At 33.1% G+C, this 14,867-nt stretch overlaps 1 protein-coding gene across 17 annotated transcripts in view; it reads left to right on the forward strand.

Annotated features, from left to right (window-relative positions):
- The window catches only part of RIMS2 (regulating synaptic membrane exocytosis 2), a 780,622-nt gene that overhangs the window by 423,366 nt on the left and 342,389 nt on the right, over positions 1-14,867 (forward strand). For all 17 annotated transcript variants that reach the window (XM_017885186.1, XM_017885169.1, XM_017885171.1 and 14 more), the window contains 6 exons: positions 60-268; positions 1,783-1,902; positions 5,068-5,167; positions 5,984-6,107; positions 8,368-8,414; positions 11,967-12,079. In XM_017885186.1, coding sequence (XP_017740675.1) covers positions 60-268; positions 1,783-1,902; positions 5,068-5,167; positions 5,984-6,107; positions 8,368-8,414; positions 11,967-12,079 — 713 coding nt within the window. The remainder of the gene's footprint in view (positions 1-59; positions 269-1,782; positions 1,903-5,067; positions 5,168-5,983; positions 6,108-8,367; positions 8,415-11,966; positions 12,080-14,867) is intronic.

A 14,867-nucleotide genomic window follows, 5' to 3' on the forward strand; every position in this document is an offset into this window, starting at 1 on the left:
TTTTTTTTTTTTTTTTTTTTTTTTTTTTTTTTTTTTTTTTTTTTATCCCATACCTGTAGGGGACAGTCAAAAGGGAAAAAGAAAAACTAGTGAGCAGGCAGTTTTGTCGGACTCTAACACCAAGTCTGAAAGACAAAAGAAAATGATGTACTTTGGTGGCCACTCTTTGGAAGAGGATTTGGAATGGTCTGAACCTCAGATTAAGGACTCTGGGGTAGATACGTGTAGTAGCACAACCCTTAACGAGGAGCATAGCCATAGTGATAAGGTACTGAGATTGTGGAGCCTGCCTTTTAACCTGCTCATTTGGTCTTCGTTTGCTCTCTGTCACTCATTAAAACAGAACATAATAAAAGGACAGGGCATCTCAAGGGTCACTGTAGCATTTCTTAAGGTGCAGAAAAGAAAAACAAAACCAAACTAAACAAACAACAAACCAAAAAAACCTCTTGCTTAGTTTGCTGTTTTTATTGTTTGACGGCATACCAAAAAATAAGTATATAAAAATAAATCTTAGGAACAAAGGAATGTTTTGTCTTTTGTTGCATGAGAGAACTTTGTAGTGTTATTAAAAACCACAAATAATAAATAATTTTTGGATTGGCTTATTTGATTGCTTGCATATGTTTTCCTTGGGATGAAAATTAAATTATTAATAGTTTGAATCCCAGACAAAAGGGAGATAATTGGGTCTGTTTGCACAGAAAAAGTTGTTTTTCTTTTTTCCCTTTCACTGTCATTTTGGTCTTTTGTTTTATTGTCATAGCATTTTAATGTAGTATTAATTAGTATTAGAGCCCTTGCCATCTGCTTTGATATTTATTATGTTTGCTTTTAGGATAGTGGGACTTTTGAAATCTTTTTACCATATAGATGTGATTGACTGGAACTTGCATTTTGCCTGCTAAATTTTGCATGAAGATATGCCTGTTACTTTTTGATAACTATGAAACTATGATTACACAAATCATTTACTTTCCTATTGAGTGTATCATTCACAATAGAATAGTGTCATTATTTACAGAGGCCTTGGTTCAGCCCTGAGAAACAAAGAAACTACTAATGTTTTCAAGGTTATTTAACAATGGATATCATTGAATTATCTAGTAAAGGTAATTTACTAAATAGATCAAAAACCTAAAAGAATCATGAAAGAACTTCTGAGAAGTGAGAAATGTAATCTATTCCCACCTGTAAATGAAGCCTGTTTCTCTCCCATGCAGATTCAGTTGGGAATTTATTGGGGCTTATGTACACTTCATTATTTTAATCTAGAAACCTCTTCAAAAAAGCCCTCATCATAGGGTCAAATTTAATGTTTTAGTATGATTTGACTTTTTAATTGTTACTGTAATACAGTCTTTCAAAATCTTCCAAATGTGTTTGAAGAGGAAATTTTCATTTTTAAATGAATTCACTTGCATAGAATTTCAGTGTATCTTTTCTACCTGTGAATTTTATTTTCAGTATGTAGATAATTAGTTGCACGCATTTTCAAAATTTCTCAGATTTTGTAGAGCTATTCATTATTGTGTTAGAGAACTGTAAGAATTGGAAGTAATTGGATTTTGAAAAAGACTTTGAGATTATACTGAGGTTATAAGCATAATATAGTACACCCTTATGAGCAGTGCTTTGAAATGAAAGCTGGTTTGTGTAATCATGACACTGGAATTCTGAAGTTTAGAGAGGTCATACAATCAGATACTATTTGTCATAAATTGACAAAATCATTTATTTATTTTGTATTTATTTATTTTGTTTGTTGATGCAAAATGTCAGCACCCTGTAACCTGGCAACCATCTAAAGATGGAGATCGTTTAATTGGTCGCATTTTATTAAATAAGCGTCTAAAAGATGGAAGTGTACCTCGAGATTCAGGAGCAATGCTTGGCTTGAAGGTATGTAATAAAATGTATGATATTTTGGCTCTATACTCTTATAGGTTTGCCAGAAAAGCAAAGGATAACTTTCAACCTGTACCAATTTAGTAGTGTATTTTTCCATTTTCAATAATTTGTGAAGATTTGCACTCATTATCTAAAACATTTCATTTTCCCACTATTATTTAAGAAGTTGCCATAATTCCACAGTAATACTTGTGTACATATAAATTTGGAAGACATTAAAAGTAACCTCATTAGAATCTCCCTGAATCTGAAATACAGTGGTCAAACTCATTTTAACTATACAGTTTATTCTTTAAGTCTAAATCTGTGTTTATATTTTATTAAAGTGATAGTTTTCTATAATTACTCAAAATGATAACTTGGGAAATGTAATATGTATATTACATATGTATATATATAATTTTGTATAAATGCTGTAAAATGTGTGTATGTGTGTGTATGTGCATATGTGCACTTAAGAGAGTACTGTTTGAATTCTAAAAACAAAAATAATTATGCTGGGAAATTAAATACAAATGTTGATTTATATTTTACTGTAAAATACCAGGAAATTATTTGGTAAATACATTAAATAGAGCTTTGTTTGGTTTTTGTGCATCTAGTATACCCAATTAAAACCTGAAATGAAAAGAGAATATGCTGGGTGTCATGGTTCATGCCTGTAATTACAGCACTTTGAAAGGCCCAGGTGGGAATATTGCTTTGGACCAGGAGTTTGAGACCGACCTAGACAACATAGTGAAGTCCTGTCTCTACCAAACTTTTTTTTTGTTTTTTGTTTTTTGTTTTTTTGAGATAGAGTCTTGCTCTGTGGCCAAGGCTGGAGTGCAGTGGTGCGATCTCGGCTCACTGCAACCTCTGCCTCCTGGATTCAAGTGATTCTCCTGCCTCAGCCTCCCGAGTAGCTGTGACTATAGGCGCATACCACCACGCCCAGCTATTTATTTATTTATTTATTTTGTATTCTTAGTAGAGATGGGATTTCACCATGTTGGCCAGGATCATCTTGATCTCTTGACCTCGTGATCCACCCACCTTGGCCTCCCAACGTGCTAGGATTACAGGCATGAGCCACTGCGCTCAGCCCCAAAAATTTTAAAATAGCTGGACATAGCAGCACATGCCTGGAGTCCTAGCTACTGAGAAGGCTGAGGCAGGAGGACTGCTTAAGCCCAGGAGTTTGAGGTTAGAGTGGGCTGTGATCACACCACTGCACTCCAGCCTGGGCAACAGAGTGAGACTCTGTCTCTCTCTAAATAAAGTAAATGTTTTAGAGCTAAGCCATTCCTATAAAAATTGTCCTGTAGAATATAAGAGATATTAGAAAACTTTGGATGTAGGTAGAAGTGGGCTATGTATTAGGTCTTTCTTTCATTGCTTTAAAGAAATACCTGAGACTGGATAATTTATAAAGAAAAGAGGTTTAATCAGCTCATAGTTTTGCAAGCTTTAAAGGAAGCATGGTGCCAACATCTGCTTGGCTTCCGGAGAGGCCTCAGGAAGCTTACAATTATAGTCAAAGGTGAAGGGAGAGTACACATGTCACATGGCAAAAGCAGGAACATGAGAGAGTGGGAGTGGGAAGCAAGGTGCCACATAGGTTTAAATGACCAGATCTTGCAAGAACATTTATTGGGTGGCATCCATGTGCTTGCACTCACCTGAGCATTTTATATCTGTTATCCTAGTTAACACTCACAATAGATGAGAAATAGGCTTAGAGAGGTGTTTAACTTCCCCATGGTCACAAGATGGTGACGATGGTGGAATTTAAAATCAGATTTGACCCATTTCCAGGGACAGTGAGATGTGCCTAAAGTCCCAGCTACTTGGAAGGCTAAGGCAGGAGGATTGCTTGAGCCTAGGGTTTCAAGTCCAGCCTGAGCAAAATAGTGAGACCCTTTGTCTTAAAAACAATTTTTTAATCCAGAGATGCCTATTATAGTGTTAGAATAAAGATTAGGAAGTCTTGGCTTCAATTCCAAATACAGGAGTTACTAGTTACATGAAAATGAACAAATAAACTTCTCTTAGCTTTAGATTTCTTATCTATTCAATGAGGATAATTGAATTGTTGTAATATGATTAAATAAACAAACATACAAACATTTAGTAAAATGCCTGGCAAGCTTTAAGATATCAATAATCATTGTAGCTAGTGTAATTAATTAATTATTATTAATGTTTGTTAAGCCAAGAAAGTTTTTAAATATTTACTTAAGGATATAAGTCAATCAGAGCTATACATTTAATTTTCAGATTCAAACATAGGACTAATTAGTTTATTAACTGAATTGCAGCTATGTGTAATTCACTGTAATTATGGAAAAAATGCGTGGAATAAGATACACCCCATGATTTTTGAATTCAAATAACTTTCACTCTGTTTAGAAGAGAAAAACCAATTCATTTCAGTCAGTGAAGTTAGTTGCTATTATTTGCTTCACTTGCCATCAAATTGAGATATTTGACTGAATGGTGGTTGATTAGAATCAAAGCATTAATTTTGTAAGATATACAAGTATACATATGACTCCACAGCATTATTCCTAACATTTTTTTTCATTTTCTAAAAGTTATATTTTAATAGAAACATAAAATGAAAATTGAGATTCAGATGGTCTGAAGTTTATATTACTTCTGATGCGATTAAGTAAATTTTGTAATTTTTTTCAAGTAAGATCCATCATCATTATGCACATTATCAGTGTTTCTAAAAGATTACCAATGAAAGTTTGGTGTTATATCCTAATTATAGTAAAAGAAACAAAAATTTTGTATTAAAGTGTTTACATCTATAACTAGAAATGGTTATATAATTAATATGATACTGTAAAATATGTTTTTGGAAATGACAAAAGCAAGAATTTTAGAATAAGGACAAAAATTACCAATTGTTATGTTGTTTCTAAGTTATGCAACATTTTAGCAAATAGTGGGTATTAAATGGCAAAACAGTTGGAATATGTGAAAAAGACCTAGCTTTTAGGGCACGTACTAACCTAATAGAGACAATAAATTATTTAAGAAATCATTTTCTGTACATTAAATTAGCGTTTTAGGTGTTGCAAATTGTTCTAGGTATTTTTTACCTGAATCTTCAACTATGCTCATTTCAACAATATTCCCGTGTTAATATTTTCCTCTTTTAAACAGGTTGTAGGAGGAAAGATGACTGAATCAGGCCGGCTTTGTGCATTTATTACTAAAGTAAAAAAAGGAAGTTTAGCTGATACTGTAGGACATCTTAGACCAGGTAGGGTTTTACCTTTGATTATTTACATTTAAACTGTCCAACTTTAGTAGTTATGAGTTATTTTCATTTATTTAGAAGTGATTTGACAATAACAAAGAGCTCATTTAACTTAGATATAAATCTCTATTCATTAATGGAAAGTCAAAACTATTATTTCTTGAGTCATAGTAGATCAAAGTCATTTTTATATTGACTATATCTTATTTTTTTCTGATGGGTATTCTAATCTGTATATAATATTAACCTATTTTGTTTCCCATAAGACCTTTTTCTTTTGAGAAAATTCTAACATAGTTTAGAACAAACTTTATGGACAAAGGCATATTTCCTACCATGTGTCACCCCTTATCTCTTTGGTAATGGATACTATTGGAGAAATCCTTGAGTACCTTAAAGAGGATTTGATAATATACTAATTATTAAGGTTTTTACAAGAGAGTTTAGACAGTGGAAACCCTTTACAAAGAAACAAGGTGCTCAGTTGCACATATATTGAGAAACCTAGAGTATAGAGTCATAAAATCTTTAAAGAGGCAACTGATTTTGATTGTTGCTTAGAATTCGAATTTCTATTAAGAAATCACATAGAGATAATGTTTATGTAATTTTTTCCTCTAATCATTGTCCTTTTCTGTGAAATATACTAATCACCATAGTCATCAAATTTTGTGTCACTGGAACTGTTCTGAGTATGTTTCATATTGTATAATGGTTATTTTATCCTGTGGAGTTTATTGAAGTTTAAGATGCTGTTAAGTATAATTTATTGGATCAAATTTTCTTTATGAGATGATTATTACTGACTACACACTATAGGTGATGAAGTATTAGAATGGAATGGAAGGCTATTGCAAGGAGCCACATTTGAGGAAGTATACAACATCATTCTGGAATCCAAACCTGAACCACAAGTAGAGCTTGTAGTTTCAAGGCCTATTGGGTAAGTTGGTTTCAGTATTTTATATGTGTGTGAAGTTGAATACTGTTAAACTATTTGTAATGTGCCATTTAATAATTTCTGATTGCTTTATGGAAATAAATTATCTTGTAGACAGTAACTTTTTCTCTTTCCTTACCAAAAGCACCACACCAAAAATAATATCTCTTTATCTGATCATATAGATGGTAGAATATACAGTTACTTACAAAAGAAGAAATATTTACGTGTTTATTCATTTTATTGTAACACTTTAAACGGTGGTTATAGGATTTAGTAGGGGAAGGAGACTATAAATCATCTATAGTCTACACATTTTACATTTTCCAAAATAGAGATTTCAACATAGGAAAGAAAGGGCCAAAGGACATACAACTCCTAGATCGAGGTAATAGTTTATGGAAAAACATGACATCTTTTTTAACAAGGTGAACAAACAGACCCAAAATAAGCAAACATCAAAGTACTCTTTGGCTTTGTAATTTATACCTCTGTTTTATAATGCCTATGCATTAAATGTAATGCCTATAGATTAAAATTGACAATTTCCAGACATTGGCAATAAATGTTAAAGAGGCAACTGAATTACATTATATGCCAAGGTAAAATATATACCTGTATCAGAGTAAAAGTAACAGAAAAATATTACTGTTAGTGAATTATTAAATGCAGATTTAGGGTAAGAGCATTCTAGGGTGAAGCCTACAGAAATCATTTGTTGTAGAATAGTAATGTCTAGTTTTAATTCATTTAGGAAATGATGGGCCTGTATTATTTTTATCTCTTTTTTGAAAATGCTGAAGAAAACGACTTAGGGTGGTAGCTTAGTTTTATTGAAATGTTCCTTTTAAAGTATTAAATCTGGTACTTGAAATTGTATTCATTTTTTATTTTGTCTTTTCATAGTTTTGTATCATGGTAAAACTGCAGTGTATAAGATTAGTGTATTGATCAAATATATTTCTTGGTATTAAAGGATCTTCAAGTCTTGTTTTTGTTTAATATTTTAAATAATTTATAGTCCTTTATGTAATTTACTGAATGAATGTAACGATTAATATTTACTCCTTGTGTCAAATCTCAAATAAAATATACACTTATTTTGGTGTAAATATAGTTCCATGGTAATGTTGAGATTTCCCCATAAGAAACGTGTTTGTCTTTTCTCAGTGATGTTACTACATTTTAAAAGTTTCCGGTGGCTCCTGCCTGTTATCCCAGCATTTTGGGAGGGCGAGGCGGGTGGATCCCTTAAAGTCAGGAGTTCAAAACCAACCTGGCCAACATGGTGAAACCTTGTCTCTGCTCAAAATACAAAAATTAGGGTGAGGCAGGAGAACTGCTTGAACCCAGAAAGTGGAGGTTGCTGTGAGCTGAGATCACGCCACTGCACTCCAGCCTGGTGACAGAGTGAGACTCTATCTTTAAAAAATAAAAATAAATAAAATAAAATAAAATAAAATAAAAGTTTTAATCACAACATGAATATTTTACTTTTTATTTTGGTGATATTTTATTTGTACTTTAATGTTACTGATTTAGAACTACAGGTAAAACCAAAGAGCAGAAGAGAATAAAAACATATCTGTAAAACTTATCCTTGTTTAACTACAAATTTTTTATAATCGGCTATACTTGTGGCCACGCCTCAACGCACACCCACTAGAAACCCACCTAAAGCCCTCCTCCTTTTTACAAAGTACTGCTATGGATCCATATGAATTTTATTTCCTCTTCTCCTCCCAGAATACTTTTATGAGGAATAAGTACTAAGGCTTGTTTCTTATTTATATAATACCACTATTATACACAGTTTTCTTCATTTTTTTTTTTTTTTTGAGACGGAGTCTCGCTCTGTCGCCCAGGCTGGAGTGCAGTGGCCGGATCTCAGCTCACTGCAAGCTCCGCCTCCCGGGTTCACGCCATTCTCCTGCCTCAGCCTCCTGAGTAGCTGGGACTACAGGCGCCTGCCACCTTGCCCGGCTAGTTTTTTGTATTTTAGTAGAGACGGGGTTTCACCATGTTAGCCAGGATGGTCTCGATCTCCTGACCTCGTGATCCACCCGTCTAGGCCTCCCAGAGTGCTGGGATTACAGGCTTGAGCCACCGCACCCGGCCAGTTTTCTTCATTTTACACTGTCCTATTAATAGATTGATAATGATAAAAAATATGAGTTGCATTAATTGTTGAAACAGTTTCTCTTTCTTTCTTTCTCTCTTTCTTTCTCTTTCTTTTTCTTTCTTTTTCTTTTTATCATTTCAGAGATATACCTAGAATACCTGATAGCACACACGCACAACTGGAGTCCAGTAAGTTTTATTTATTCTAGAAGAAAATGTTATTTATAATTGCATTCATCAGAGGTCAGATGAAGTATTTAGCTAGTAATGTGAAGTAAGAAATATGACAACCTTGCTATCAAGTATGTAAGCATATAAAGATGGAAAATTTAGTATTATTTCATGTCACTGTGGGAAAAAATACAAAAATGTAGAATATTTTAAGTTTCTTTTAAACATATTATCTTATTACAGATTTTTAGATAGCATGATTAAGGTATACTGCAATAAACTGCACATACTTAAAGTACACAATTAGGTAAGTTTTGACATACATATATACCTGTGAAACCATCATCCCAACAAAAAATCATGAACATAGTCACTGCTCCCAAAAATTCACCCCCAAAACTTCCCCTAGTTTTAAAATTTACTATTTGTAACCTCATCCTCATTAAGTGGGGGGAGATGCTTAGAATAAACTAGTGAATAATTACATTTATTCTAATTTATGTTTTTGGAAAGTGGGATAACAGTTCTGATTTAACATCAGAGGAGTAGTGGAACAATAAATACATAAGTTTAATGTCAAATTTATCTATAATTTTAAACATTATTGTTAGTAGTATTTCAGATGTTAAATTATTTTTTTCAATGAAGTAAGTTTCTTTATTGATTGAGAGTACAGTAAGGGATATTGGGAGAGAGGAAAAAAAGGATTGCAGTTTGAAATATGTTGATCAGGCTAGACCACATTGAAAAGGAAGGATTGAAGGAAACGTTTGGAGTGGCTGCCTGGGGGGAAATCTTTCCAGGTACAGGATGTGTGGATGCAATGGCAAGAAAGCCTAAGGTGCATTTAAGGAAATTCAAGGAGGCCAGTGTAGCTGAATGGAGTGAGCAAGAGGAAGAATGGTATGAATGAGGATAGAGGAATAATGGGCAAATTGCAAAGGCCATAAACCCACTCTAAGGACATTGGCTTTTACTTTCAGGAAAATTGGGAGCTATCTAGGATGGTTTTGAGTAGATACTTAGTGTTAAAACCTGGCTAATAGGTTGCAAATAGATTAATAGAGTCGAAGGTAAAAGCAAAGAGACTAACTAGTGAGAAGGCTAATCTAGTGGCAAGATAGTGGTGATGTAAACCATGTTGGTAGCAATGAGGATGGTGAGAAGTGGTCGGATTCTCTATATACCACAATAATTGAGAATGCACTATTAAAATAGATGTTTTTTTACTTTCATATTTACAATTACAAGTTTCTTTAAAGTCTTTATCAGAGTAGTCCTTTGAATGCCATAGCTCTATACTTGAAAATATAGTCCCATGACTTATTTGATTTAGTATCTTTGACTACATGCTAAATGATTTTATCCAAAATAATATCATGATCACATAAAACTGTAACATAAATAATCAAATTATAATTATTATAAAATGATATCATCATTATCCTTATTGCTCCCATTTTATTTAGTACTTATAACTGTGCTTGATGTTGTACCTATACCATCACATTTAATTTTTACAACAATCCTATGGGGTATGTTAAAATTTTTATTCACCTTTATTACATCTCTCAGATATTGTATGAGCAACATGGAAACCTTTATCTTATTTTAGCTATTTAAAAAGACCCTAGGCTGTAATTCCAAAATAGTTTCTGAGGAGACAGGGGTCCTTTCTCAGATTAGATCCACTCTTTTATTCTTTAAACATTGATGTTTTTCCAAGCCCCTGTCCTTAACCATCTTTATTCCTGGTTCCTCAATAAATTCTTTTCTTCTTATGGTTGTAATTGCCAGCTGTGTAACTTCTAAGTTTACATTATCAAAAGGAGGTATCATTGTCCCTACATGCCTGGATGTTCAAAGAATACATTCTGTTGTGTCTTCTGCTGCCTGAAGTTTAACAACCTTTATTGTAAAAACAACGACAACAACAACAACAACAACAAAACCCAGCTTCTTTCTTAGCAGAAAGGTTTCATTCGTGCTACTTGCTAGTAATATAAAAGGTATCACTGTTACTTCTAATCCTAAGCCTTGCAGTTTCCCTTTCATTTTACACCGTATTCTCTCTAGAGGTGAGTTTTATCTACCTTCATTTCCAATTAGGCATACAACTCTACAGGTTAATTTCCAACACTAGTCTCTACTTGGACATTTGGTCCCATCTGTAGTTCCACTTAACTGCTTTACATCTCCCATTGGATGTCTCAGAGGTGTTGTAGGTTCACTGTGTTCCCAATTAAGTTTTTATACATCCATTCCCTTAAACACAGGTCTTCCTGGCCAAGCATGGTGGCTCACGCCTGTAATCCCAGCACTTTGGGAGGCCGAGGCGGGTGGATCACGAGGTCAGGAGATCAAGACTATCCTGGCTAACACGGTGAAACCCCGTCTCTACTAGAAAAAAAACAAAACAAAACAAAACAAAAAATTAGCCGGACGTGTTGGCGGGCGCCTGTAGTCCCAGCTACTTGGGAGGCTGAGGCAGGAAAATGGCGTGAACCCGGGAGGCGGAGGTTGCAGTGAGCCAAGATCAGCCACTGCACTCCAGCCTGGGTGACAGAGTGAGACTCCGTCTCAAAAACAAAAAAAAAACAAAAAACAGGTCTTCCCCAGTGTTCTGAATCCCAAGGAATATCAGCAATGTTCTGTCCAGAGAACATGACAGACATACAGGGAATATTCTTATCCCCAAGAATGAAAATAGTGACAATAAATATTTAATATTTTATTCCTTTTTTTATGCCCCTCACTTCTTTCTGCCAGTATAATTTGTTATATTGTTCTATACATAATTTAAAAATTTTAATAATTTTGTACTTATTTTCTTATTATTTACAAATGTAGTCTTTCAGTTGCTTTATTGATTTATGTTTTGATTACTCCTTGTTTCTATTTTTAAATTTTTCTTTTTTTTTTTTTTTTTTTTTTTTTTTTTTTTTTTTTTTTTTTTTTGAGGCGGAGTCTTGCTCTGTCGCCCAGGCTGGAGTGCAGTGGCCGGATCTCAGCTCACTGCAAGCTCCGCCTCCCGGGTTCCCGCCAATCTCCTACCTCAGCCTCCCAAGAAGCTGGGACTACAGGCGCCCACCACCTCGCCCGGCTAGTTTTTTGTATTTTTTTTGTTTTAGTAGAGACGGGGTTTCACTGTGTTCGCCAGGATGGTCTCGATCTCCTGACCTTGTGATCCGCCCGTCTCGGCCTCCCAAAGTGCTGGGATTACAGGCTTGAGCCACCGCGCCCGGCCTTAAATTTTTCTTAATATGTCATCGTAAGATATAAATACAGTACACTTAACAGATAGTAACTAAGTCCTGAGGTAGAGGCCTGTCTCTACTATAATTGGCACAGAAAATGGTTCACTATTGGTCTTAAGAGAATCCCTATACTGCACTTTTGCTTCCAAAAAAAACGCTTTAAGAATATTTCAACATTGTGTCTAAGAAAATGGACTATATAATGACATTTTGTGGACATCAAAAAAATAAATAATTTAAAAGTTATATGGCAAAACTTACTAAATACTTGTGAAGAGCCATTGTTATTTGTTATGTGTAATTATCGTTGCAGGTTCTAGCTCATTTGAATCTCAAAAAATGGATCGTCCTTCTATTTCTGTTACCTCTCCTATGAGTCCTGGAATGTTGAGGGATGTTCCACAGTTCTTATCAGGACAACTTTCAGTATGTAGTCATTACATTTACTCTTCTTTTCAGAATATCAAATAGTACTTTTAAAATACGATGCTAGTTTTTTACAAACCAAGTTATTCCTAGAACATAATTGTGCTTTTAACCTCCCACTTTATCATTCCTTTAGTTTTTGAAATCCAATTTTGATTATTTATCATACTGCTTTATTTATTAGAGTTAGATTTTCTGGAATTTAATAACAGTTAGATTTTGTGAAGGTACCTAAACTCTTTTGTATGTTAGTAATTATAACAAAATTCAAATTCATAATTTTTGCTCTGTACCTTAAGATGACTATAATGTGTCATAGATTTTAAGAGAAGTAAAATGTTGCACTATGTAAAGATGGTATTTCAGATAAAAGTAAATATAAATTCTTCACTGCTTTTCAACTTTAAGGATTTTGGTGTCAGTTTATAGTCATCATTGGAGTTCAATATTGCTATGAAATATAGTGATACTTGAGATGTTTTTGTCAATAGACAAAATGAAATGAACAGAGAAATATATAATGGATTGCTGAATACTTCAGATAACTTTGCACATTAAGTGATCCCTGATTTGAACATTTTAAAATAAAACTTAAATATTCATGTATGCATTTTATATTGTGTTGATATCAGAGGAGCTTTACAAATGTAAGTCTTTACTTTTTATTCATTTGTTCTGTTGTCATTCCCTTATTAAACCATTTAAAAGTAGTAACATAATAAATTTACTCTTATACATTAGAAAATACAGGTTGATATTACCAGTATTGTTGGTGATTACAAAACTTGAAATTTCATGAGTATTAAAAGATATTTAGGTTGTCAAAATTCAGACATTGAATTTTGGATTAACAGAAAGTTACAGTTAAAACTAAATTATTTGAGGCTGATATTTTAAGCCCAGAAGAGATAGCTTTTGTTAAATTAGCTATGAAATTTTCCTTTGATTTTTTTTGGGAGGAGGGTGGGAAAGGGTCAGTTATTTGTTTTTTTCTGAAGTATTTTCATGGTAATTGAAAAGGCGAGTTATTAGGAGGTATATTGCAAAAAGGACAACAAATTCCTTCGCGGAGTCATTAAAAAATTCGATTAGACATGTCTTTTTTTAGAAGATTTTTGGACCATAAAGTGAACAATAACCAGAAAAGTTATATAAGAAAGAATATGTGTGCTATTAGGAATTGTAAATGTTCCACTAAATAAATTTCTTCCTTATTATTTTTTTTCCTTCTATTCCATAAACAGTAGTGAATTTTTCCTTGAGGATAGCTGGTCTTTTTTCAAGTCTGCAAAATAAAGTAGCATCTTTCCTACTTATTCTTAATTGTATCGACGCACATTATTGTCAATTTAAGTTTACAAACGTATGTTTTCTTTACTGATGCTAAAAATGCTAATAAAAGTTGTTTCTTATTATGGATCATTTCATGTTATCCTTAAATAATGTTTTGGGGTGGATGATCCCAGTCATAAATAAAATGTGTTTGTGGTGTGTGTGTGTTTGTGTGTGTGGTTGTCTGTCTGTCTGTCTGTGTCTGGTGTATGTATAGTTTGCTTTGGAGTTCGTAAGAAGAAAGGGGGTGGAAGTGTAGATTTGCGTATGAATAAGTAAGTATACTATGGTTTCTTTTTGAATTCCAAGGTTTACTACGATTGGACTACGGAGGGGAGGACGGGAAGCATAGTTCAGGGATGTAGACAAATTTCAAATTAACTATTTTTTTCGATGGTTCCAATTATATGGTAAAAGGTACAATGTGTAAAATTGGGAATATAAACTTAAAAGTTTCACTCTGAAATTTATGTATAACTTGTAAATGTTATAGTATTTAGATTTATTAAGTGTTTGTAATTTAAAATGTGTCTATTTTCTCTTTTTTATGACTTGAAGGAATATGTATCCACTATGATATTATTAGTAAACTTTTAGCTGTATCTGTTTTGAAATTATTCAACCATAATGCCCAATATCCTACCCGATATATAAAAAATTATGGTTATAAATATACTGCATAATTTATTGTGGGAATCTGGAAGCACAGAAATTAATAAGATGTAAAATCAGCTATAATCTGATCACTGAATCTACATCACTAAATTAAATTTTTAAACAAAACTGAAAAAAAAAAATCTTTTTGAATCTTGATTTTCTCGTTAGTAATATGTGGAACTTTTCCTGTCTTTAAAAATTCCATCTGTTAAATTGTTTTAATGGAACATTTTAATACTTCATTGTAACCTAATTCACTATTATAGGGTACCTTGCTTGTTTCTAACTAATTTTTATGGATAATGATACCGTGGAAATCCTTGATATAAATCTTGAATATTTTGTTAGGACAAAATTCTATTGTCAGAATAACTTTCCAGAAATAAAATTACAATATAAAAGGCAAAGGAAAATTTTAGGATTTTGAAATCTATTTTCAAATTTTCCTTCAGAAATGATTTTACCTAATTAAACTCCAATCATCTACTTAAGAAATCTATGTTAAGTTCTGACCCCCACATCAGGTATAGTGCTAGTCACTGCGAATACAAGTTTTTACCTTCATGTAACTTATGAATTTTATTCTTATATTTTTGCATCCAGGAAAACATAACTAAGATGCTATCTGGTATATAATAATTCCCTTTATATTTAATCCTGTCTCTATCAGCCTGGAGACAATTTTGGTTTGCTCTAATGATGTAGAGGTTGGAAAAATATATCTACATATATCAACCCTAAGGAAAACTAGGAAGTCATAAACCAACATTACAATTCCTTTTTCCTTCTTTTCTACCTT

Source organism: Rhinopithecus bieti, unplaced genomic scaffold, assembly GCF_001698545.2.
Source record: "Rhinopithecus bieti isolate Rb0 unplaced genomic scaffold, ASM169854v2 scaffold_13352, whole genome shotgun sequence".
Classification (NCBI taxonomy): domain Eukaryota; kingdom Metazoa; phylum Chordata; class Mammalia; order Primates; family Cercopithecidae; genus Rhinopithecus; species Rhinopithecus bieti.